This window comes from Nyctereutes procyonoides, unplaced genomic scaffold (genome assembly GCF_905146905.1).
Source record: "Nyctereutes procyonoides isolate TBG_1078 unplaced genomic scaffold, NYPRO_anot_genome, whole genome shotgun sequence".
NCBI lineage: Eukaryota > Metazoa > Chordata > Mammalia > Carnivora > Canidae > Nyctereutes > Nyctereutes procyonoides.
The window spans coordinates 7455481-7478493 of NW_026575140.1; the positions used below are offsets into that span (position 1 = coordinate 7455481).

The following is a 23013-nucleotide window of genomic DNA, read 5'->3' on the forward strand; positions in this document are numbered from 1 at the left end:
GCATAGCCTCAGGGAGCCAGCTCTGGGCCTGGTTTCAGTTCCGCCTTCCTCCCTTGGTGCCAGGGGAAACAGAGCCGGGGCAGCAGGAGGCCCAGAAGTACACAATGTTTTATTGAAAAAAGTCAGGCCCCAGCTGGCCAGTTCCATTCAGCCTGGCTTGATGGGGTCCCTGCCCACAGCAGCCTGAGCCAGGTCTTCCAGCAGGTGGGCTAGGCCAGACCCCGTCCCTTGTGGCCCTCCTCCTCCTCTCTGATGGTGACATCCGAACAATAAATATGCAATAAATAGCGTTCCTGGGCAGGCTGCCTTCAAATCCCGCATCAGCCCTCCCCCAGTCTTCTCCAGCCAGGACAGGCCTCCTGGGGTGCTGGGTGGGGGAAGTCCCCACACCTCTCAGGGTCCTGCAGAAGCTTGGATCCATCTCTGTTACCAGCCCAGGTCAGGTCTCCAAGGAGACCTAGCAAAGCTGGGTCCAGGACAGGTCCAGGCAAAGCAGGGCTGCCGGCTTGGTGTTGGGAGGGGGCTGGTACCCTGGACACCTCCACTCTAAGCCGTAAGCGTATAGCCAGCTCAAGAGTAGATGGTGATCACTTCACGACCGCCTCCACGCACCAATAGCACACGCTCGAGGCCCTCGGTCAGCACCTCCAGGAACTCCATGTCTGTAGGGCACCAGGTCAAGGAGGCAGCACCAAGGGGCACCCAGGGAAATCGGGCCCATTAATCAAACCTGGGGTAACCCGGCACCCCCTGGGGGCATCTAAGGAGAGGAGCTCCTAGCCTCACCTCATGCATTATCCACCTCCCCACTACTGCCTCCCCAAAAGGATACAGTTCTCATCACCTTCACTGTTCTTGGGGGGGCCAGGCATGTTCAGTAGAACCAGGCGGGCATCGTGGGAACGTGTGACGATGACTTCATTGAGCTTTACAGCCGTGTGCATGCGCCGCACATTGGACTGGTCCCTGCAGGTAATGGAACTGATCACAGGCCCCACGTCTGGCCTACCCGAAGACCTTGTCCGCCCCCAGCCCACGTCCATGCCCAGACTCCAGCGTGGGTGGGTTCATTTTTGCTGCACTCACGGCTTAATATGCACCAGCTCCCGAAAATTGTCAGGGGCATGGCTGGGGTCCCAGGGCTCAGCTGCCATGTACTTGTCCCGTGTCCACGTCATCTGGATTTTGTCAGCCCCAGCTGCAGACTCGTCCTCCTCGTCGGAGTACAGGCTCTCCAGCCGCAGGGCTGAGTGCCGGTCCTTGACCAGCTGGGCCTAAGGCGAACCAGAGGTGGCCTCGGTGCCATGAGAAAAGGGGAGCCCGGTCGGCCCAACATGATCACTTGGCCTCGGGAAGATGGGTACTGACTTGGGTGAGGCTAAGTCATTCTGAATCCCCAAACCCATGGTGCCTCTGAAGTGTGACCTGCCACCGCCCCTGCCCCAAAGCAGCAGGCCACTGACCTCTCGCTCCCGCTCCGTCTTCGTCAGCCTCATCTGCCGCAGCATCTGGGAGCGCTGCTCCATCATCAAGGTCCGCTCATAGGTGTAGGCCGAGATATCGCTGTTATGCTGGGGACAGGGTGGACCATGAGGAATGGGCTGCATGGGGCAGCGTGTCCAAAGGGCCACAGGGGCAGGTGACTCACCATCTCTACCACCTCCACCTCTGCCTCAAGGCGTAGGTGGTACAGGAAGACAGCCAGATCCTTCTTCATCTGGATGCTGTTGTCGTCCATCTGGGCCACAGTGAAGATGCGCATCCGGCACTTCCTCCACACCTGCGGCACGGGAGCAAGCAGGTGCTTTAGTCACGTCCCACCCCTCCACGTGCAGCCCTTCCAGCCTGGGTCCATCCGCCTGGCCTACCTTGTGCTGGCGCAGCAGGAAGGGCAAAAGCATGAGCATGCCCCCGTCATGCACAATCCACCAGACGTCAATGTGGCCCTCCAGGTAGCGCTCGTGGTTGCTGGGGTAGAAGGCGATGTTCTTGGGCACAAGCAGCGCCAGGTGGGCTGCCGTGGTGCAGCGCACAGTGTCTGAGGAAGAGGGCCGCTGCTGACTGCCAGCCCGTGGCCCTCCGGTCTCCACTCTGACTTGATCCCCAGCCCCTTTCCCCGAAGGCCGAGCCCAGGAGCTGCCCTGTCACGCACCAATAAACGTCTTCCAGGCACGTGGGTCTTCACTCTGTCGCCAGCCATAGGGCCAGCCCAGCACCACAGAGTTATGCCTCATGCCGCCCAGGCCGCAAGACTGGATGAGGTGGGCCAGCCCCTCTCGCACCTTGCTGGCTACCACCACCTGGCAAAAGCCCTTCACCTTCTCAATCTCCATCATGTTCTTGATCGTCTGTGGGGAACACAGCAGGGGCAGAAGGTGAGGCCATTAGGGTTCCCTCTGCTGGGCTCCCTCCCCACAGAACGACGTGGGGTGGGGGTGGTGAGGGGAAGGAGGGAAGCTGCTGGCCCAGAGGCCATGTTTTCAAGATGGGACGGCCATACCCCCTCGTTCCAGCTCTCAGGTGGCAGCAGTGCCGGCCACCTGACTGACCAGGATGAGTCCCCTTCTCCTAAGAGTCAGCTTCAGTCCAGACACCTCTGGTCTGGCTCAGTACCCTGCGCCCTACAGCAGGCACCTGCTCAGCGGCCTGGGCCTCGCCATAGCTCTCCAAGAAGCTGCCCTGGATGACAGAACCGACGATGGTCAGGCCCTTGCCAGCCTTCAGCTGGGAGGCGAAAGTTAGGAGCCGCGGGTACTTCACATGAAGGTCCTCGTCCAGCTTCAGCAGCACCAGCAGCTGAGGCCTGCAGAGGCCAGATGGGGAGCCTGAGACCTGGGCCACAGGTTTCCAGGGAGCCCCTCTTCTTCCTCCTGTCTCAGCTCACAGGCCCCTACAGGTTGGAGTAGGAATCCAAGGGCACCCTGACAACCCCAGGACAGGGAACATGGACTAGGGAGGGAGAGCCAGCACCTCTCCACCCTCCCACCCTCCCAGTACCCCCTGAGAACCCAGAGCGGCCCTTGCCAGGCTGGGTGTGAACTCACCGCCAGTTCTTGGTGTGTGGAGGCCCCTCCTCTAGCCGCAACAGTGCATAGCGGGCAGCACTCAGGGAGAGGCCTCGGATCCCGTCACCCCACTCCTTTTCAGCCCTGCAGAGGCCACGTGAAGCTGGTGAGCCCCTGGTCCCACCCATGGGACTCTGTCCATGTGTATGTGAGATGGAGGACAGCCAGCCCCTGGGTCACAGACCCCCCAAACCCACACCCACGGTGGCTAGATGATGGCTCAGCTCCCCCAGATCCCGCATACAGACCACCCCATTTGCCCCGACTAGGTGGCAGCCCCTCACTCACCCTTGGTATTCAATGTACTTGTAGATCATGCCCGCAATAAGCATGGCCACCAGGGCATAGTACCAGGAGGAGACAAACATGAGGGCCAGGCAGAGGCTCATGCCCAGGAAGGACAGTGCCCTGGGTCATAGTGGGGAAGGGCCAGAGTCAGGGAAAGATCAGCTGGGGCCCCTCCAATACCCCAATCTCTCATGATAGCAACAGTTACTCAGGAAATCAAACCCCAGGATGGGGCTCCCAGCTTCCCCCCAAATTCTTGTGTTGGAGGACTTGGTTCAGGAGCCCAAGCTTACCAATGATAGTACTTGAACCGGGGCCGCCAGTTGGGTGTCCTGAGGAGCGTCTGCACAGCACAGGCCAGGTTCACAAACAGGTAACACATCAGAAAGAACCTGCAGCACAGGGAATGGCTGGTAGAGAGCAGCCTCCTTGGCGGCCAGATACCTGATGTACCTGCCCTTCCCCAGGCAAGGCCTGGACTAGGAACTGAGAGCGTCACGGCCCCGCACTCCCCCCGCCCTGAGTGCGCTCAGCCGGGCCTCCTCAGCTGCAAGCCTGAGGCAGATGGGCCTACCACAGGGGGATCCACAGAGCCAGCCCTTAGAGGACGGGCAAGGAGCCCTAGGCAGAGGTGTGGGGAGGGGGCTGCAGGCAGGGGGAACGGTGGGAAGGGACGGAGCCGAGGAGTGTTCAGTGTCTGGAGGCGGCTAGACCACATTCAGGCTCTGGCCAGGTGACCAGTTGGATGAAGGGCTGTCATGAAGGTGCAGAGGGGAGCCTTGAGGAATACGAAAGGGTCATATTGCATACACTGAAATATGTGTACCCCGTGAGGGGCTCTGGGGTGAGTGGGGGAGGCTGCTGCGTGAACCCTTTGGCTGAGGGCTGGCAGGAAAGGAAGGGCAGACAAGACGGCAGGACAGCTTACTAGAAAGGGCATGCCAGGGGGCAGGGACTCCCAGAGGGGAGAAATGGTCAGTTCCATCAGGGCTCAGGGAGAAACACCTGACAGAGGCTGGGGCAGACCCTTTGGCTTGGGCAGTAGGGTCACCAACCAGTGACGGTGGCAAGACTTTCGGATGTGCACTGGCGCATGAGGGAGCTGGGCGGCAGTGGGGGTGAGCCCGAGGGAGTCGGGAGCACGACTCTGGCAGGCCTGCCTGAGGCTGGGGGGCGCTGCTTCAGGGGGAAGGAGGGCCGGTCAGGCGGGAGGCGACTGGGACGGCGACTGAGTGGCAGTCCTGTGATCACCAGAACGAGAGGGAGCACGGGCCGTAGAATGAGGTGTGTGAGAAGTGGCGTAGCCCCTGCCAGAGGTGAATAGTGCCCACAGGAGCACTGCCTCAGAGGCCCCCAGAAATCCCCACATGCTGACCACCTCCCACAGGCACGGGGTGGGAGGGGCCTTAAATGCCCAGCTGATTCCAGAACTTTAAAAGCAAGCAGCTTTGAAAGCAGACGGATGGGGCAGTGGCGGCCTCAAGGCACGAGGCACTCGCGCTTGCCCTGTCTGGGAGCGCAGGGTCCAGCTGCCTGCTCTGGGCGTCTCCCAGAGGAGCACGGGAGCTGCTGGTCTCTGAAAAACTGCTGGTAAATGCCGGGCTCACCCTGAAAGCGGAGGTAGGCTGAGTTCTGTCGTGCAGGCTTCTCCCCATACAGCCTGGCATGTCTCCCAGCTGCACCCGCAGCAGCAGGAGGGTCACAGGAGGGTGCTGGGGCTCCCAGGTGAGGGGTGCTGGGGGGACAGGGAACCTTCCCAAGACCACTCCCTGGCCCTGCCCTGGCCCCCAGCTCACATGGATAGAATGGGGGCCACCATGTCAAGGGAGGCGATGAGGATGCCCAGCTCAGCGATGAGTGCTGTCAGGAGGAGTGCCCACGTTGGTTCACCATTTGCCTTTCCATGGCCAAATACCTGCAGGCACCAGGTCCATGGAGTCAGCAAGGCAAGAGTTGGTCCCGTCACCCCCATTCCACACTTCGGGCCACAAGCCCTAGCCTGGCCTCCATTACCCCCAAATTTCTCCTCCAGGGCTTAGGGCACATCCACACCTGCCCTGCTAGGTACCACAAGTTTCTCTGCCCTCCCATCTCTCCAGGCCTCTCTGCTGTAGATGAGCCAGGGAAAGGCCATGAGGATTCTGGGCCCAAGTAGCTCTGCCAACAGCAGGGCAGGACCAGGGCAGCTCTCGGCAGCTTCCCCCGAATGGCTGCATGGCCCCAAAGCCACTGTAGGCCCCGGGAGGAAGCAGTGCATCCACATCCCCGACCTCACTACCCCAGTCAGTGTGAGGCCAGCAGCACCTGGGCCCCCACCGAGGAGTGCAGATGGGCTCACCCTGAGGAAGGGAATGATGTTGTCCTTGGCAATGGCCTGCAACAGGCGCGGTGCCCCAGTGAGGCTTTGTAGGCCGGCACCACAAGTTGAGAAGAAGGACCCGATGACGATGACCCAGGGCGAAGGCCAGGCCAGTGTGCCCACCACCAGGTTCCTGCTGACGCCATCGCCGTACCTGCAGGAGCCAGGCTCAGGCCATGCTCCATGCAAGGAGCCCCCAAGCCCTGTGTGGGGCTGACCACAGTGAGGGATGTCAGCAGTCAGGAAGGACGGCTGTCGTGGGCAGAGCTCTGGTCCCTCAGCAGAGAAGACTAGTTCATCAGCCCCTATCCTTTCCCTAGGCCAGCCCTGATCCTGATGTCACCATCCTCTCAGAAGAAAAGGTCCTGGTAGGGCCGGACTCACCTGGTGGCACAGACCAACCACCATTGCCAACCAGCAGCCTGAGGACATGTGTGGGACCACGCGTATGAGGGGAGCTGGTGTCAGGGCAGGCAAAAGCTGAGCCCCCTGCCACAGGGAGGGGCCCAGCTCACTCACTTGTCCCGGAGTACCACACCCTCGATGCAGGCGCCAAAGAGAACCACACTGCTGAAGTCTGCAGCTGTGTCAAGGAAAGCTAGGTCTCCACTGCCACTGCTGCCCCTACTTGGTCCCCACGCAGAACCCACACGGCCCTCACCCCAGCTGGAACCAGCAGATAGCGGGGACAGCCCCAGCTGAGGGCTTCGTGCTGTGCACACACCCCTCAAGCATGTGCACGTGGAGAGTGAGGTATGTGTGTCCATGCGTGTGTGGTACATCCGGTGTCAGCTGGTGACCTATGGCAGACAAGTGCCTCCTGCCCCTCTCCCCACACACCCGTGGCCTGGGAAAGGATACACACAAGGGAGGTTGTAACAATGGCCAGAATGGTCCCCACAGGGATGGACTTCTGGGCATCACGGAGGTCCCCGGAGCGGTTTGAGCCAGCCATAATGCCTCCAAAAACAACAAGACACTCTCAGGGGCTCCCCGGGAGTGAGGGCAGGGCCAGGTGGGTGGGCCAGAGATACTCACCTGTTACAGAGGGAAAGAAGATGCCAACCAGCACGGTGAAGGATGTGGCGATGTCAGCCACCACGTACAGGGGCAGGCTCTCCTTCAGGCCAAGCACATCTGTGGAAGGCAGCCCCTGCTTCTCCACGACCTCGCCCTTCTCCAGGTAGGCACTCCACAAGTTTTCTGTGGGGGCAGCAGCATCAGCACTGCAGCCCCACTTACTTCCCAGTGGCAGGCTAGGGCAGCCCGGCCAGAGGCTGCAGATGCAAGAGGCTCTGGGGGTTTGGGATGTGGGGAGCCACGTGGGCCACAGGGAAGCAGCTGTCTTGACAGAAGTCTAACAGGCAATGGTGGCCAAACCGCCCCTGACAGGAGCCTCGCTACTGCCTGTCTCCTACACAGAGGCCCTTTACGGCTCCTGTGAGAACAATCCCAAGCAGCGTCAGAGGCTGGTGGCTGCGGAGAGAGGGAATGCCAGAACTTTCTGGGGGCTGCTGCATGCCTGGGATACTGGCCAAACAGGCTCTGTTCACCCAAAACCTAGCTGCCAAGCGCGAGGCTGAGAGGACACTGCTGGGCCGGGAAGGCAGCCAGGCCTGCCCCTGATTCCTGAGCTGGCCACACAAGGACAGCTCTGTGCTCCACTCCTCTTGCCCACTCCCTCCCTGTCTCCTGCTCAGCCTGGGGGTGAGAAGCGGGAGGCCAGGAGGGAGGACGCACCCTGGAGCACACCGGCAGCTGCACCAGGGATGCCAGGGATCTCGGTCACATTGTTGACCAGGAAGTAGGGGTCACAGGAGTCAGTGGTAAGGTTGGAGCTGCGGCAGAAGAGTTTCCATAGCTGGGTGGCCACTGTCTCATTGTTCGTGACGGTTGTCTTTGCACAGACATCAAACTGGTCCCGGGACAGGGTCCTGTTGCCCAGCATGCATACCCTGTAGGGGATGGGCAGGGGACAGAAGCATCAGCACTCGCTCAGCTGGAGGCCCCAGTGTGTTCCCGTCCTGTGGTCTCTGGGACGCAAAGGCCATCTACTTGGGAGGAGTGTCGGTGCCATGCCCACCCGGGTGTGATCCCAGGTGACTTACGGAAACACAGGAGGCTCAAAAATGGACTTGATGCCCCCAGCATAGATGGACAGGATGGAGATGATCACACAGGCCAGGAAGAGTGAGGCAAATTTGTTCACATACTTGACACCAACAAACACCACCAGGGTCATGAAGGTCAGAAAAATGGTTCCATAGACCCGCATGTTATTCAAGGTGGCACTCGACGTATCGTGAGCGCCTGTTGGGTGAAAGATGGCAGCTGGCGGGGCAATGTAGGTCTGGAATGAGACACATAGAGGAGGTTCAAGCTTCCTTTCTGGAAAGTGAATTCTGTCTCTCTGGTGTTCTTTTTAAAAGAATATTCAGAAAAAGATAGTCACAAAAGACCATATAGTGTAGGATTCCATTTATATGAAATACCTAGAAGAGGTAGATCTGATTTTTTTTTTAAGATTTTATTTATTTATTCATGAGAGACAGAGAGAGAGAGAGAGAGAGAGAGAGAGAGAGAGAGAGAGAGAGAGAGGCAGAGACACAGGCAGATGGAGAAGCAGGCTCCATGCAGGGAGCCTGACGTGGGACTCAATCCCGGGTCTCAGGATCACGCCCTGGGCTGCAGGCAGCGCTAAACCACTAAGCCACCCAGGCTGCCCGTGAATTCTATCTTAATAATGTTGTTATTTTTAAAAAAATTAATTCAGACACGGGAGTCAACCTGAATAGCTAAACAGTCAACAAATAAATAATGAGGGTGCTGGATTATGAGCCAAAGAATAAAATAAATATCCAGGAGTACATACTGATGTAAATACATGGTTAAATGAATAAGTAAATGGGGAAGAGAACACATTTTCCTTACAGAAGAAATCCAAATAATAAATGTAGGAATGTGGGAAATGAAAAACAAAACACAACCCCTCTCTCCTGACCCCAGAAGATCCAGGAGCAGAGCCCTACTACAGGCAAAGGGCCTGCAGGTGGAAACAGCCAGGCAGTTCCTCTCAACAACTCCTATTGTCTGGATCCCCAGGGGTGGGCACTTGTTACCCTGTGCTCCCCACTACCACTACTTCTCTTCTTTACCAGCTCGGGCAATTCACTGGAGAGAGGGAAGCCGAGTCAGGGCACACATGGGGCTCACCAAGGGGGCAATGGCCTCCACGCAAGGTCCAGAGGCAGTTCACCCTTTTAGGGATGAGGACAACATTGATCTGAAGGGCCTTGGCAAAGAGCCCTGGGGGATACAGACTTGGCCAGAGCCTACACAAGCCCAGGAGGTAGGCTCTGCATGATCAAGATCATGAAGTTTTAACTTTTCAACAGGTCACAGACCACTTGCTATGGCTGAAATGGTGCCCAGGTGGATGGAACACTCAGGGTCGAGGTGAAGGCAGCCAGGCTGCTTCCCTGCCTGGCCCAAACTGGCAAGGAGTTGAAGGGGAGACTAGCGTGAGCAAAGACCTTTCTCCCTTGAGAAGGCCTTCCGCATAATAAGCCCCAGACCCTGGCCAGAGGTGAGGGGAGCATGAGCAGCCCTGGCCTTTGGGGAAGGGACTATTTGGACAAGACCAGAATTGGCCAGGGCTTAGCCTAACTCACCAGCAGGATCTCAATGGCACCCAGGATATACATGGCTGCTGCAAATGTTGTTCCCAGGTAGAAGCACAGGCCCACAGCGCCTCCAAATTCTGGTCCCAGTGAGCGGGAAATCATGAAATAGGAGCCCCCAGCTACAAAAGAGAAAGTCAAGGCTGGTTCTTCTTCAAGGGGGGTTCCCCCCATGACAACCCCTCACAACCACCCAAGGTGACAGGGACTATTTTTCCCACTTACAGATGAGCAGAGGGTTGGGAGGTTTGCACAAGCCTGCACGGTTAATAAGTGGCCACGCTGGGGCTGAACCCCTGTGCCATCTGACTCCAGTGCCTGGCACAGCCAGTGAAATGACTGCTTTGCTAGGGCAACCCTAATCCACAGCAGTGCTCAAGTGGCCCACTGTCCCACCAAGTCCTTGCACTCAGGCCGGTCCCCACAGCCTCCTCTAGCTGGGTGTATCCTAGCTCAACAGGCCTTACTCCTCGCAAGGGCTGTGTCTGTTAGCCAGACCCCTCCTGACCAAGACAAGGGCTGTGTTGTCCAGTTTGTTGTCCCCAGGGCCCAGCACATGGCTGGCCATCAGGTGAGTACCATGGCTAGCCCTCCTGCCGGGAGACTGTGCTTCCACTGGAGTCTAGATAGACAAGACTGACAGATTCAACACTGGGCCACAGGGCTAGCGGGGGTGCAGGGGTTAAGAGTGACCCCATGTTGTTTGTTCAGTCTGCTCCTAATAAAGTGTCTCTGGTGAAAAATCTGGGGATAGGACTCCAGAAACTTTCAAAAAGTTAATTCCTTCCATGCTGTAATCCTACCTCTAGGATCCTCTCCTAAGGGAGCTGCCAAGGGCAATGCATAGAGATCTGTGTGCAAAGCTGTTCATGACAACGTTTATAACAGTGAAGAAACAGAATCCAAGAGCAGAAAAATCACATAAATTAGGTAATATCTTATTGATCCTGTTTAACCAAATACTGTTTATAACTCAAGAAGGTGTGATTATGGGTACTTCCAATTTTCCTTTCTATACTTTTCTTCACTTTCAAACCTTCTTATGGTAATCATAATCTTTTCCTCTTCTTACTTTTATACTAATACTACTAAAGCTGTTATTTAAAAAAAAAAAAATCCAGACACAGAAGCCAAACTGAATAGCTAAACAGCCAAAGTGGAATAGTTTGAGCAACAAAATAAATAATGATAGCACTGGATTATGATCCAAAGAATAAAATAAATACCCAGAAATCTACATAAGTATAAAAAATGGTTGAATAAATAAATAAACAGGGTCTCTGAGAACTAAGTCCAATCCCATCATCCCTGTTGAAAATGAAAGCTCTCTACATTGTCTATCCTGTAATCCGTAGCATCTAGACTCAGTTTGGGCCACCCCGTGCATCCCAGTGTCTTCTTTGTCAGCCCCAGTATCCTTTTTACAAATATTACTTTTATACTAAACAAACGAAACACAAACCATAACAGTAATCTCAAATTCTGTCAAGCAAGGATGCTCCTAAATGTTGGTACCATCACACAGAGTCACTAATTAAGACCTCACTAGAGAACTACTTGGGGAGGGAAGGAGGGCATGGCTTGGCAATGAGGGTTCCCGGGCACATCAAGGTGGATTCTGGACCCCTTCCTCCCATCAGGCCTGGGGTGGCGCTTACCCACCTGGAACCACACCGTTGGTGGCGATGGCACTCATGGAGATGGCTGTCAGCAGAGTCTGTGGGAAGGAGGCCTAGGTGAGCAGCTCAGCTGGGCGGGCTCTGTGGGGTGGCTGTGGCCCCCACCCCAGCGAGGATACTCACACAGCAGCAGCAGATGAGAACAATGAGGAGGGCCTGCAACACACCGGCTGTGCCTACCATCCAGGTCAGTCGCAGGAAAAGGATAACCCCGAAGATGTTTTGCAGGCAGGGCAGGTACACCCCCATGAGGGTGCCCATACTGGGTGCCTACGGAGCAGGAGGGGAGGAGGGGAGCAGAGAATATCAAAGGGGCTCAGATGCACCATGGAAGGCCAGCCTCTGGTCACTCAGAAGACTCCTACCCCCAGGGTGTTCTACCAGAGAGTAGGTTGGAATCCCAAGGGTAGTCCTGGGGAGCACAGTGGGTGGGGTGACAGCTAGAATGTCTATGTTGACTTCTGTATAGGAAGGCAGTTTGGGACTGGAAAGGTATAAAACCAGATTCTTTTCAAAACCCCACATGTAAGCTTTTGGGCCTCACCTCCCCCTCCAGGTATGGCCCTCTTCCCTTCCTCTCTTTTCTTAAACTTCTAGAACCTTCTCATCCAGCAGGACCCATGTCACTCATGTCAAAATCCAAGAAGTTGTTCCTGGGAGCCCCTCTCTCCAACCCCCAAATCCAGTCCAGGTGGATATGAAGTTCTGCTTGGTCTGCTTCTTAGCTGCCCTGAGATTAGCCTGCCTGACCTCAGTCTTAGTCCCTTGACCCTGGGGCACTACACCTGTGGCACCTGGGTGGTGCCCCCCCCCCCCCGTGCCTGTCGACTTCTCCACACTCCAGCCCACTCTGCTGCCACAGCAGGTCTCTGAAAGCCAAGTCCAATCTCATCATCCATGCTGAAAACCCTCTGCGTCCTCTATCCTGTAATCCACAGCGTGGGCCAGGCTCCCTGATCTGGGCCACCAGGTGTACCCAATCACCTTCTCTGACACCTTCAGCCCCTGATGACATTGACTACTCACAGCCTCTGAACCAGGACATGTGCTGGGCTCTGCCTGGAAGGGTCAGCCCTGCCTCCTTGCCTGGCAAACTCCGCTTCAGTTAAACCTTCAGGGGAGCTTAACTGTTGCCTCTTCCACGAAGTTCTCCTGGGTTGCTTTAGGTTGAGTTTGGTACTTCCTCTTGCATTCCCTCAACACATGTGACCTACCCTTTCATCATAGTGGTCACTACGGGTCATGGTAACTGTTCACTCAAATGCCTCATGACTGTGCTGGGGTATACTCAGTTTGCTCACTTTTGTTTCTTTTTTTTTTTTTTAGTTTGCTCACTTTTTTATCACCAGTAGGCACTACAGGTACCCAAAAGGTGGTCTTGAGCCCAGTAAATGGTGCTTTAGGAGGTCCCTGGGATAACCTGTTGGGAAAATCCTGCAGAGACAATAGAAACTCACGCTGAAGGACAGGTGAGGAAGGTCCAGTGGGCAAATCCAGACAGGATTTCTTAAATACCTAAGGGCAGAGTGAGGGTCATCCAGGATGACCCTGGTCAGTCAGGGTAGAGGCTGAAACAAGAGGCAAGGCTAGCACCTTCCTGAAAGATACCTTACTAATGCAGCCCAAGGTGGCAGGGCCCTAAGAGCTTCCATCAGAGCCCCAGCAAAGCCTGCTTCCCTGGAGCTGGGGTGGGAGAGAAAACCACTTGGTCACAGGAACTCTTCTGAAGGGTCTGGGTCCAGGCCAGGATCTGTGTGCAGCCTAAAAGGACCTCAGAAGAGCCTGGAAAGGCTGGAGTAAGAACAAATGGCCCCTCAAATGTGACAAACACACCTCAACTCAGCTCTGAGCCCTTCACAGTGGCCCTGGACCACTCACTGGATGGTGTCAGCTCCCAGCCCCACCTCCATTCCAAGCTGAGTCACTCTGGGGAAAGGGCAGTGTGGGAAAGGGCAGGGCCGGAAATGCCTTCTGCATCCCCAAATAACCTCCGGCAGCCTCTGAAGGTCATCAGGCCAGAGCCAGAGCAGCTGCCATGGAGAGGCTGCCTTGGGTCTGCTTGGAGGACCACCCTTCCTGCCCTGAGCCTCCTTTCCTAAGGGCCCTGCTCAGATCCGTCTCGGGTAAAGATCATAGCTCAGTAGCTCCAACTCCCTAGATTCCTACTGACCCACTACAGACTGAACCAGCCTTCTCCTTCCTCTGTGGAAAAGCCACTGAAACTGAGACACTTTGCCATCATCTCACGTCCTAGCCCTAAGGCCCAGTGAGCTGGAGCACGTAAGCTGAAGCTGGATCCCAGCATCCTGACAGCTTCCTCGTAAGGCTAAGGGACCATGACCCTTCACCAACCCAGACTTTCTTCTGGCACTTGTCGAGATGTGTGCTAGCCTTTCTCAGGGACCTTTGTACTTCTAGCCACCAGCTCCCTGGATTGGGCCTGAAGGAACAGGGAGGAGGCTCTTATCAGGGATCCTACCACCCACTGCAGGTAACACTCTCTGAGGCTAAGATCCCTCTGTAGGGCTGAATAGGGATGGCCAGAGACACTCAGGCTTCTCTGGCACGTGCAGTACAAAAAAATTCCAGCAAAATCACAACCAGCAAGATAGGGTGGAGGTTAGGTCTGTGTGACCTAAGCTGCCCTCTCTGAAGCGGGGGGCTGGTTTGCTTCCGGGAGGAGCAGGGTGAGGAGTGCACAACAGCCCAGGCTACCCTCTCCTTGGGTCACCCCAGCAAAGCCCAAATTTCTTTTATTTTTTCTAAAGATTTTATTTATTTATTATTTATTTATTTTATGAGAGCAAAAGAGAGAAAATATGAGGGGGGAGGGGAGAGCAGAAAGGAGTGGACTCCCAGCTGAGCAGGGAGCCCAAAATGGGGCTAGATCCCAGAAACCTGGGATCATGACCTGAGCTGAAGGCAGACACTCACCAACTGAGCCACCCAGGTGCCCCAGCAAGGCCCAAATTTCATAAGCAGGACTGAGGCTGGGTCCCCAGTTTATCCCAACCAGGAACTTCTGCCCATGCTGACCTCCAACAAGAATACTATGGCTACTGCCAGACTCAAGTTCCTTTTACTTCCTTATTTTTAAAAGATATTTTTTGGGATGCCTGGGGGCTCAGCAGTTGAGCTTCTGCCTTTGGTTCAGGACATGATTCCGGGATCCAGGATCGAGTCCCACATTGGGCTCCCTGCGAGGAGCCTGCTTCTCCCTCTGCCTGTGCCTCTGCCTCTCTTTCTGTGTCTCTCATGAATAAATAAATAAAATCTTAAAAGAAAAAAAGATTTTTAAAATTTATTTATTTTTTGAGAGAGAAAGTATGTGAGAGCAGGGGGAGGAGCAGAGGGAGAGAGAGAAGTAGACTCCATGCGGAACATGGAGCCTGATGCAGGGCTCAGTCCCACGACCCAGAGATCAAGACCCAAGCCGAAATCAAGAGTCGGATGCTTAATGGACTGAGCCACCCAGGCAGTCCTCAAGCTCCTTTTAAATCATAGCTGTTTCCCAAATGTCAGAGAGTCAGTCAGTGGAGAGGGAGGGCTCCTTGCCTCCAAAGTAAAGATGTAGAACTTCTTGCCCCAAGTCTTCAGTTAAACTGAGACCTGTCCTATAGGGGAGCTGAGCAAAGATGTGTAAAGTCATCCTGTTGAGAGAGGAGGACTGGAGGGCCAGAAGCCTGGACAGTGACCAGGGACGGCAGTGACCAGGGATGGGCCCAGGAGAGGGATAGGGAAGTTCCAAGAGGCAGTGTTACATTCCAGTCACTCCCTAACCCTGGCACTCGAGGAACACAGGGGCTATTGGAGAGGTGTGCCAATGGAAGCCACATAGTCGGGGGCAGGTTTGGGTCACTTGGTTACATAGTCACAATGGACAACCAGGTTCCTGATTCCCACAGTAACAGGCTTATCCATCCTGATGGAATGAGAGTGCTCTGACGCTCTACAGTCAGATATCTCACAGTAAACCCTCAAGTCCATCTTCTAGTGTACAAACGCATCTTGTCCAGCCGAGAGACCTTAGGCAAGTTACCTAATGCCCATGACACTCAGTTTCCTTGTCCGTAAAATGAGGATGAAAGTAGCACCTGTTTGACACCTTTCTTGTGAAAACAGCATGCAAGAACCCAGGCCCACTGCTTAGCATGATGTCTGGCACACAGAGAGGGCAGAGAAAAGGCAGCCATCACTCTCACTACCATTTCTGAGGGTCTTCCCAGCCCTCTGCCCCCTCTAGTCCTCTGCCCCCTTCACAAAGCTCCTCCTTAGCCCATCCCTTGAAGCTTTCTTGAGCTCAAAGCACTCAGTGCCCATCATCCATGCTCACCGCACCTGATACCCACATCCCCTGGGATGTTCACAGTTGCCAATTCCATGGTGATGAATCCCAGGAATGCGGCCCCCGCCCCCCCACCGTCGCCGTGCCCCTGACCAGCTCACCTTGGCTGCTCTCCGGCGGGTGTCCTCCCCACTCTCAGCTTCCTCATGCTCCTTGGCGCCCTGTGTGAGGTTGGTGTAGCTGACAAGCTTGCCCAGAAGAGATGATACCTTTGGGCGGATGTCCAGCTCTTCCTGCAAACAGAGCCACAGGGCAATCTGGCAATGAGCCTGGCTGGTGCCAGGCTACTTGTGTGTAGGCAGCAGCCTAGCCTCTGGCCCCTTGCCAAGCTCTCAGGCAGGCTTGGGCCTGATCCCACTCTTGCCTGAGGAAGCCCAAGCCAGCCAACTGGGCAGGTGTGGGCACCACACCCCAGCACGCGCCACACAAAGGCCCAGCCCAGTGACTGCTTTTCTCTGCCTCATCTTGGCTACAATCACGGCCAGCCCGTTTGTGAAAACTACCTGCCTCGGGGGTGAGGGCGGGGCAGGGCACGGCTGGCAGACAGGCGAATGGCACACTTCATCCTCCTGTTCTGCCTGGCTACTCCCAGCTGTGAGCGGGCCTCTGGGACTCACCTGCCCTCAACTCTCCCATAAAAAAAAAAAGTCATCTGGGCAGCCGGGTGGCTCAGCGGTTTAGCGCCGCCTTTGACCCAGGTCATGATCCTAGAGTCCCAGGATTGAGTTCTGCATCGGGCTCCCTGAATGGAGCCTGCTTCTCCCTCTGCCCGTGTCTCTGCCTCTTTCTCTCTGTGTGCCTCTCATGAATAAAAATCTTAAGAAAATATATATGTAAAAAAAAAAAAAAAAAGTCATCTCAGCGAACCAAGGAAGTCAAAAGAGGATGTCTGGAACAACAGAAGTCTCTCTTATTTACCCAAACCCTGAACCTCTCAGATGGTCTTCTCCCTAGGCCCCAGGCTTTGTAACACACCTTAATCTCCAGGATGGATCCTGGCTCCCTAGCTCATCTTTAGGTGGAGCCAGGTCAAAGCCTTTGCTGCAGAAATTTGCCACTTTTCCAGGTCAGAAGGCCTCCCAGGGCTCAGGCTCCCCAATCCCCACCAGAGTCTAGGCTTTCCCGATTCCTGCACCCTTCTCAGCGCCATGCCTCTACCTGCTGCTTGCCCATTTGGTCTTTCCCTGTCTGGCAGCTTCCTTCTGACCCAACACACAAGGAGAAACTGGTTTGAAGTGAGAAGTGAAGATGCAGGTCTTTTGGGGCATGTGGAGATGGAGGAACCCATGAGATTCCCAGGGACAGCTGAATGTGTGGGTCAGTGTCAAGAGGCCTAAACCATGCCTTAAATCCAGATCCAACTTCTGAGCTTGAGTTTCAAAAGGATAAAATTCAAGTTTAGAGGCACAAAGCATCTGTAGAGGTGTCCCCTAAGGCTGCAGATGTGGAGGTAAGAAGGACCAGGACTCTGTAAACAAGGTAACACCCTTGACAGAGAGACAGGGAAGCTCCAAGGACAGAGCCAGAAGAGCCAACCAGGGAGGACTAGGAAGAGTTCACCGGGGACGGTAGAATGAGAAGTCCTATGAGTAAAGGGAAAAAAGGAAATCCTGAGGCGAGTAGTCCTGAAGGCGGTCACCTTGCTGCGGGGCTACAGGGAAATCAAAGGTACATACCCCTGGAGGTGGTAATGGTGTGGGGTTGTGAGTGGCCTCTGAGAAAGCAGTTTCCGTTCAAAAGGGGAGAGTGGAGGAGGAGCTGAGACATTCAGTGACACAACTGTCCAGACTGCCTGCTTAGTAAGGCTTGAGTCCTGAAAGGCCTCTGCCCCCTACTCCCACCTGCCTGCCACACTGATGGCCCAGAATGGCTCCTCAGCTACCTCAAACAGGGCCAGGTTCCTGTCGTAATAGTCATTTCCTCTGGAAGCCTCCAAGGGACAAAGGAAAGGGCTGCTCTCTCTGTGGTTGCCATGTCCTGTGGAGAGAGAGAGACAAAATTCCCAGTCAGGGGCTGCCTCCTGCGCCCCCAGCCCAACAAGCCAGCCCACAAAACATCTCTGTGGAGCACTTTAGGGGTCAGAGTACCAGGCTGGGCCTCAGTTTCCCCATCATACTCTGCCTGTCTCGGTGAAGAGCCAGAATTAGCAGAATGGCCAATGACCCAAAAAGCCAGCGCATCACTTCCCCGAGGCCCGGCGGGCGTGAAGGCCCCAGACGAGCGCCCCCACGTGCTAAGGCCGAGGGGCGGGGCCTGGCGGCAGGGGCGGGGCCGAGCCCTGGTCAGTCCTCAGACCATCCCAGCCCCGCGCCCCAGATTCCCATTTTCCAGGTCCACCTGGAATAACCGGTGTGCTGGGCGCCAAGGGCTCGGCGTCCTCAGGGCCCGACTGGGGGCCGCCCTCCAGATATATGAAGCCACACAGGGCGCCTTCAGCGGCCATGGCCAGCTGGCCGCCGGCTCCCTATCCCACTGTGCACTGCGTGGGGGCGTCCCGGGGGGCACCCCGGGGCATGCTGGGAGGAGGAGCAAGGCCTGTCCAGACGGCGGAAGCGGTGCCAGGAGCCATCTAGGGTCGCCGAAGAAAGCCCTTGGAGAGGCCGGGCGAGGTGAGTGGTGAGCCGAGCAGGGACTACTGGGGAGCCCTGTCGGTGGGTCCCCCTGCCCCAGGCCCCAGCAACTTGCCCCAGCCCCGGTGCGAGGCCGATGCCAGCCCCCACCTGCCCCCTGGGCTCCAGGTAAACCACGCGCAAAGCCGCCAGACGCGCCTTTTTGAAAATAAGCCTGCCTCGACTCAAAGCTCAGCTATTTTTTCTGGTTGCCCAGCAATCAAATTCTCCGGTTTCCCAAACTTTATCCTTTGTCAGTCTCTATGGGTTACACTCCAGTTTTCTATCAAGCAGGCAGAGAACACCAAGTACTTCTCTAATCGTTAAGTGCTTTCGTCCCCATCTAGATAGCATGGCAGCTGTGGCAGTGGCTGGAGGCCCCGTAGCAAATGGAAAGCTGTCATCTTGGTTCAAAAAAGCCACGTTGGTGTTGGATGGCAGTCACTGTGACAGCAGTGTTGGCCTGGTGTCCAGTGATGGAGGTGGCAGCAGAACTGTCCTCACGGACCCAGACTAGTGGGGTGTTCCAGCCGTGCACCGGCCATGCCCGGTTTTCAAAGAGCTATCTGCTAACCCTCTCTGGTTAAATAGCCTACAATTAATTTATCTTGTTTGCAACTCAGAATGCTGAATGATGCATCCTCCATCTGACACATTCTCTTGTCATCGGTGTAAGATTTAGCTTGCCTTTTCTGAGCCAACAACACTCTGTAGGCTGCCGCACTATGGATTCTTTATCTCCCAAAGACTGACAGGTAAAGTGTGTTGATGAGAATTTTCGGGGTAAAGTCAGCTCTTCGTTCCCACAGCATGTGAAAGGGATGCATCATCTCATCTAGAAACCTAGACTAGCTACATGAGCCAAGCAGCTCAGTCCCGTGAGCTACACAATTGTGTGTAGGTCAATGCCAACGGCACAGTGGACAATGACAGCAAGAGGTCAAGCCAGCCCACTGAGTCATGTTAAAGCCTCATGGGGTCATTTAGCTCCTTAGACACCCTATGATACTTGTTCAGGATCAGGATAAGGAACCACAAGAAAAATCAGAAAACCCAGTAACACTGCTCATTATATTAACATGCCTTCAGTGAGAAGCCTCTGAAAAGTATTCTTGGATTTTGTGACTAAAAAAAAAAAAAAAAAAAAAAAAAAACGTGTCCCCTGAATAAGTCAGATGCTTCATTTTGTCAGAAAATGGCATCTATCGAGCTCATCTTATTTCCCTTCCTGCCTTGGCTGCCAGGAATCTCCAAACTAAGTTTACTCTTTAAATACATTCATCATCTGTCTTATCACAGAGTCCTTGCTCTCTTCCTCTTCATAGTTATGATCTTTCTGTGACAGTGCTTCGGGGAGCCACTTTTCTTGCATTTATCTCTCTTGACCCTTTTGTGAAAGTAGGCTGGAAATAAATGATAAATTATGCTAAACTCATACACTGAGTACCCCATCATCAGTACCCCCTCTGAGGCTATCCCATCATCAGTACCCCCTCTGAGGGGACTGTGCTAGTATCCGAAAAATGCAGAGTGGAACACATAGCAGTTCCCACCAAAATGCCTGTGAATAGTCTTCTAAAACCCACCCAATTCTTGTCCCCTCAGCCATGACCACAGAGTGGCTGAGAGCCCATCCAGGGTTTGCCTTTAGTCCTCACAGCAGCACTCCAGTAGGTATCATTTATTCCCTTTTAGTACAAGTAAGGTTCAGAGAGATTCAGAGACAAGATCATCCAGCGAAAGGGGCCAAATCTGTGTCCCAGGATCCACCAGAGCCAAGTGGGAGCTAGGCTGCAGGTTTCCTACTCCTACCCTGAGCCCTGGGTCATCCCAGGATGCACTCCAGGGTGCAGTATAAGCCTTTAACCAGAGAAGTGTGGCTGGGGTTTGCAGGTAGCCCAGGGTGCACATATTCAAGGTTCTTGGGGCTCAGATGGCTGGCAGCCCGCCTGGATTCCAAATCTTCCCTCTGTGTGACCCAGGGCAACCCGCTTACCCTCTCTGTGCTGTTTTAGTTTCCTCTTCTATGAAGTTGAAATAATAACACCTATTCTTCCAATGACCGAGACGTATCCAAAAAGGGACAATCTAGTGCTATATACCCAGCAGTCATTCCTGGGATTTCCCCAAGGATAGCTCCCATGAAACTGTGGGAAGGTGGGGAGACCTAAGCAGTGCCTGGATGTCTGTACAGCCCTCAGGTATTCCAAAAATTCCAGAGCAGGTCTGGGCATGCCTGCCAGGCCAAACTACTCAGATACCAACCTGAGACCCCCAGTGAACCAGAGCATGGCGTAGTCCTAGGGACTATCTATATGAGGTACACATATATGTATGTTCTTGCCCACAGCTATGAACACACCAGCTACAAGTGGGGATCCAGGTGAGACTCCTCATCTCTGTGCTCACAGGCATCTGCCAGGGGTACACCTCTAGAACCTCCCCACCCCCTACCTACATGCCACAGTGGGCTGGATGAGAGGCCCGTCTACACCCCTTGGAGCAGAAATATGGGCCTTGAGAGATTCAGGTACCAGGTTGGGATGGCCCCATGAGATGGACCTGAGGCTGTTTTTGTGCTCCCTGACTCTTTGCAGTCCCCACCAAGAAGGATCATAATCACTCACCAGGGCGCAGAGTGTCCCCCATACTGCAGACACAGCCAAGTTCTAGCTGAAAAGGAGCAAGAAGAGGAGGGCGGATAGTGGGAGGAGCTGGCCCAGCTCAGAGGGACCTGGCAGGACTCAGCCAATGTGGCTCCAGGTCCCTCCAGTCACCCTGAGAGGCCAAGGCGGAGCCAGAGGCTAGGCTCCGCTCTGCTTCCCCACTGGTCTAGGCTGATCCTGGGGATGCAGCCCTGCCCAGCCTCTATGGGAAAAAAGCCTCCCAATGCTAACAGGGAAGCAGGGGTTACAGGCTTTTGCTGACCACTGGAGTAAGTCTAGGGGCAGGGGTGGAGGTGGAGTGTGTGTATGCAGACAACTGTCAAGCCTGTAAAACCTTCATGTCTAGCAGCCCACACCACTGTCCTGTGCCATCTCCACACATAGCAGTCAGGTGTGATACTCATAGCACCACACTTGCACAAGTACATATATATGCTGCTATTTGTTCAGACGTGTTTTCCAAGGGACTCCTAGCAAGGACAGTCCCCTGAGGGATTCCTGGGGTGGGAGATGGAGAAAGGGTCTTGGGAGGCAGAAAGCTGGGAGGAGGGAGGAGGAACTACCTCCTGGCCCACTTCTACCACCTATGTTAAAGGTTAGGGTGCAGGACAGCCCAGGTGGCTCAGTGGTTTAGCGCCGCCTTCAGCCCCACGGCCTGATCCTGAAGACCTGGATGGAGCCTGCTTCTCCCTCTGCCTGTGTCTTTGCCTTTCTCTCTGTGTGTGTGTGTGTCTCTCATGAATAAATAAAATATTTTTAAAAAAAGGTTAGAGTGCTGGAGTTTCCAAGGCTGGGTCTGAATCCTCTGGGGCAAATTTTATAACTGCTCCACTCCTTCCTAAGTGTGAGTAACAGGACCTGTCCCATGGGCGAAATTGGGAGGATTAAACGAGTTAATGCATGTGAAGCGCCAGACAAGCCTGGTTCTGTGGAGCCACAGATGCCCCCCGTACCTACAGCGCCCGCGGCACCTACAGCTCCAAGGGGAGAGCCACCCGAGCGCACTCACAGGCAGTTACCCATAGCCCCCCTCTGGCAGGCACAACCTCCTTTCCCGGCTACACACGGCTGGGGGAGGAGAGAGGGGAGAGGTAGTCTCGGGGCAGAGTCGCCGAAGCGCAAAATGGGGAGGCGAGGCGAGAGGAGGCTGGGGGAGTTCGCAGAGGTGCTGGGACTGGGGTCCGGGCTGCGTAGGTGCTCCCGGGCGCGAAGGGCCAGAGAGGGGTGCTCGGTGCCGTTCGCGATCCGGGCGGCCCCGGGGGCCTGGCCTCCTTCCCGGCCACGTCTGCACCCCCGCCCGCGGCCCGCAAGGGAGGAGCTGGGGTGGGGAGGGCGGCCCGGCCGCGGGCGCCAGGGGCCCAGGAAAAGTGTCTGCGCGCCCGCAGCCAGGGAGGTGGCGGCGGCGGCGCCGACTACGAAAAGTTGGGCCCGCACCGACGTGTGCGCGCGCGCTTCGGGCGTGTATGCGCGCGGCGGCCTCGCGTGGCCCGCGTCCCGGCCCCCCCCGGCCCCGGGGGCGCCCTCACCGTCCGCGTCCTCCCGCTCCGCGCGCTCCCCGTAGTCCACCCAACTGAGCCCCTCGAGGTTGTCATAGTCGCCGCGCCGCGGCCCGTCCACCGGCACCACGGTGAAGTGCGGCATCGCGCGCTCGCCCGCGCCGCCGCCCGCCCGCTGTCCCCGCCGCCCCGGCCGCGCGCCCCGCCCGCTCGCATTCCTCCCCGCTGCGCTCACTTCCTCCGCCCGCCCCCCGGGCCGCCCCTCGGGGGCGGGGAGCAGGACGGGCTCGGCCGGCTCCTCCCCGAGGGGGGCCGGGGCGCAGGGAAGCCCCCCGGAGGCAGGGCCCTCCCGAGAGCCCGGTTCCTGTGTGACCTTGGGCGTGGGGCCGCCCTCTCTGAGCCTCAGGTGCGATGTCTGTGAGATGGGGAAGTGCCCTCCATGAGGGGGGCTCGGGGTGCCCGGGCGAGCGCCCAGCGTCGTCTTTGTGACTCGGGGACGGGAGAGAGGAGGCGGGATCGGAGCAGGACCTCGGCCACCCCAGTCCCTCCTGGGTATCCCCACCCCATTCGCATCAACGCTGCCTCCCGCCTCTGCGTCCCTGTAAGCCGAACCCGCGAAGATGCCGTCCCTTCCCGCGCCCCTCACCACAGTCCGTCCCTGTCCCAGGAGGCAGGGGATTTTGCACCCCCTCCGCAGAGGCTGCCGCCTCCTCCGCGGCCCGGAGGACACCCGTCCCCCAGCCGCGCGCTGGCCCCTTTGAGACACCGCATTGGGTTCTTTAACCACGTTCTTTCATCTTAATTTTCTCTTTCACTGTCTCACCTC

The 23013-nt window shown here is 56.1% G+C and overlaps 1 protein-coding gene across 1 annotated transcript; it reads right to left on the reverse strand.

Moving 5' to 3' along the window:
• Window positions 1-90: 90 nt before the first annotated feature.
• On the reverse strand, window positions 91-22379 carry SLC12A4 (solute carrier family 12 member 4). Its single transcript, XM_055305908.1, has 24 exons — window positions 22218-22379; window positions 17299-17393; window positions 15518-15649; window positions 11195-11341; window positions 11055-11109; window positions 9384-9514; window positions 7821-8062; window positions 7453-7667; window positions 6751-6915; window positions 6574-6672; window positions 6232-6289; window positions 5692-5866; window positions 5150-5268; window positions 3647-3745; window positions 3354-3473; window positions 3045-3149; window positions 2635-2803; window positions 2153-2348; window positions 1869-2038; window positions 1649-1780; window positions 1464-1571; window positions 1087-1274; window positions 833-966; window positions 91-662 (listed from the first exon to the last, which is right to left on the reverse strand). Exons 1-24 carry the CDS (start codon window positions 22330-22332, stop codon window positions 571-573), a joined length of 3261 nt encoding a protein of 1086 aa, XP_055161883.1. The 5' UTR covers window positions 22333-22379; the 3' UTR covers window positions 91-570.
• Window positions 22380-23013: the final 634 nt, after the last annotated feature.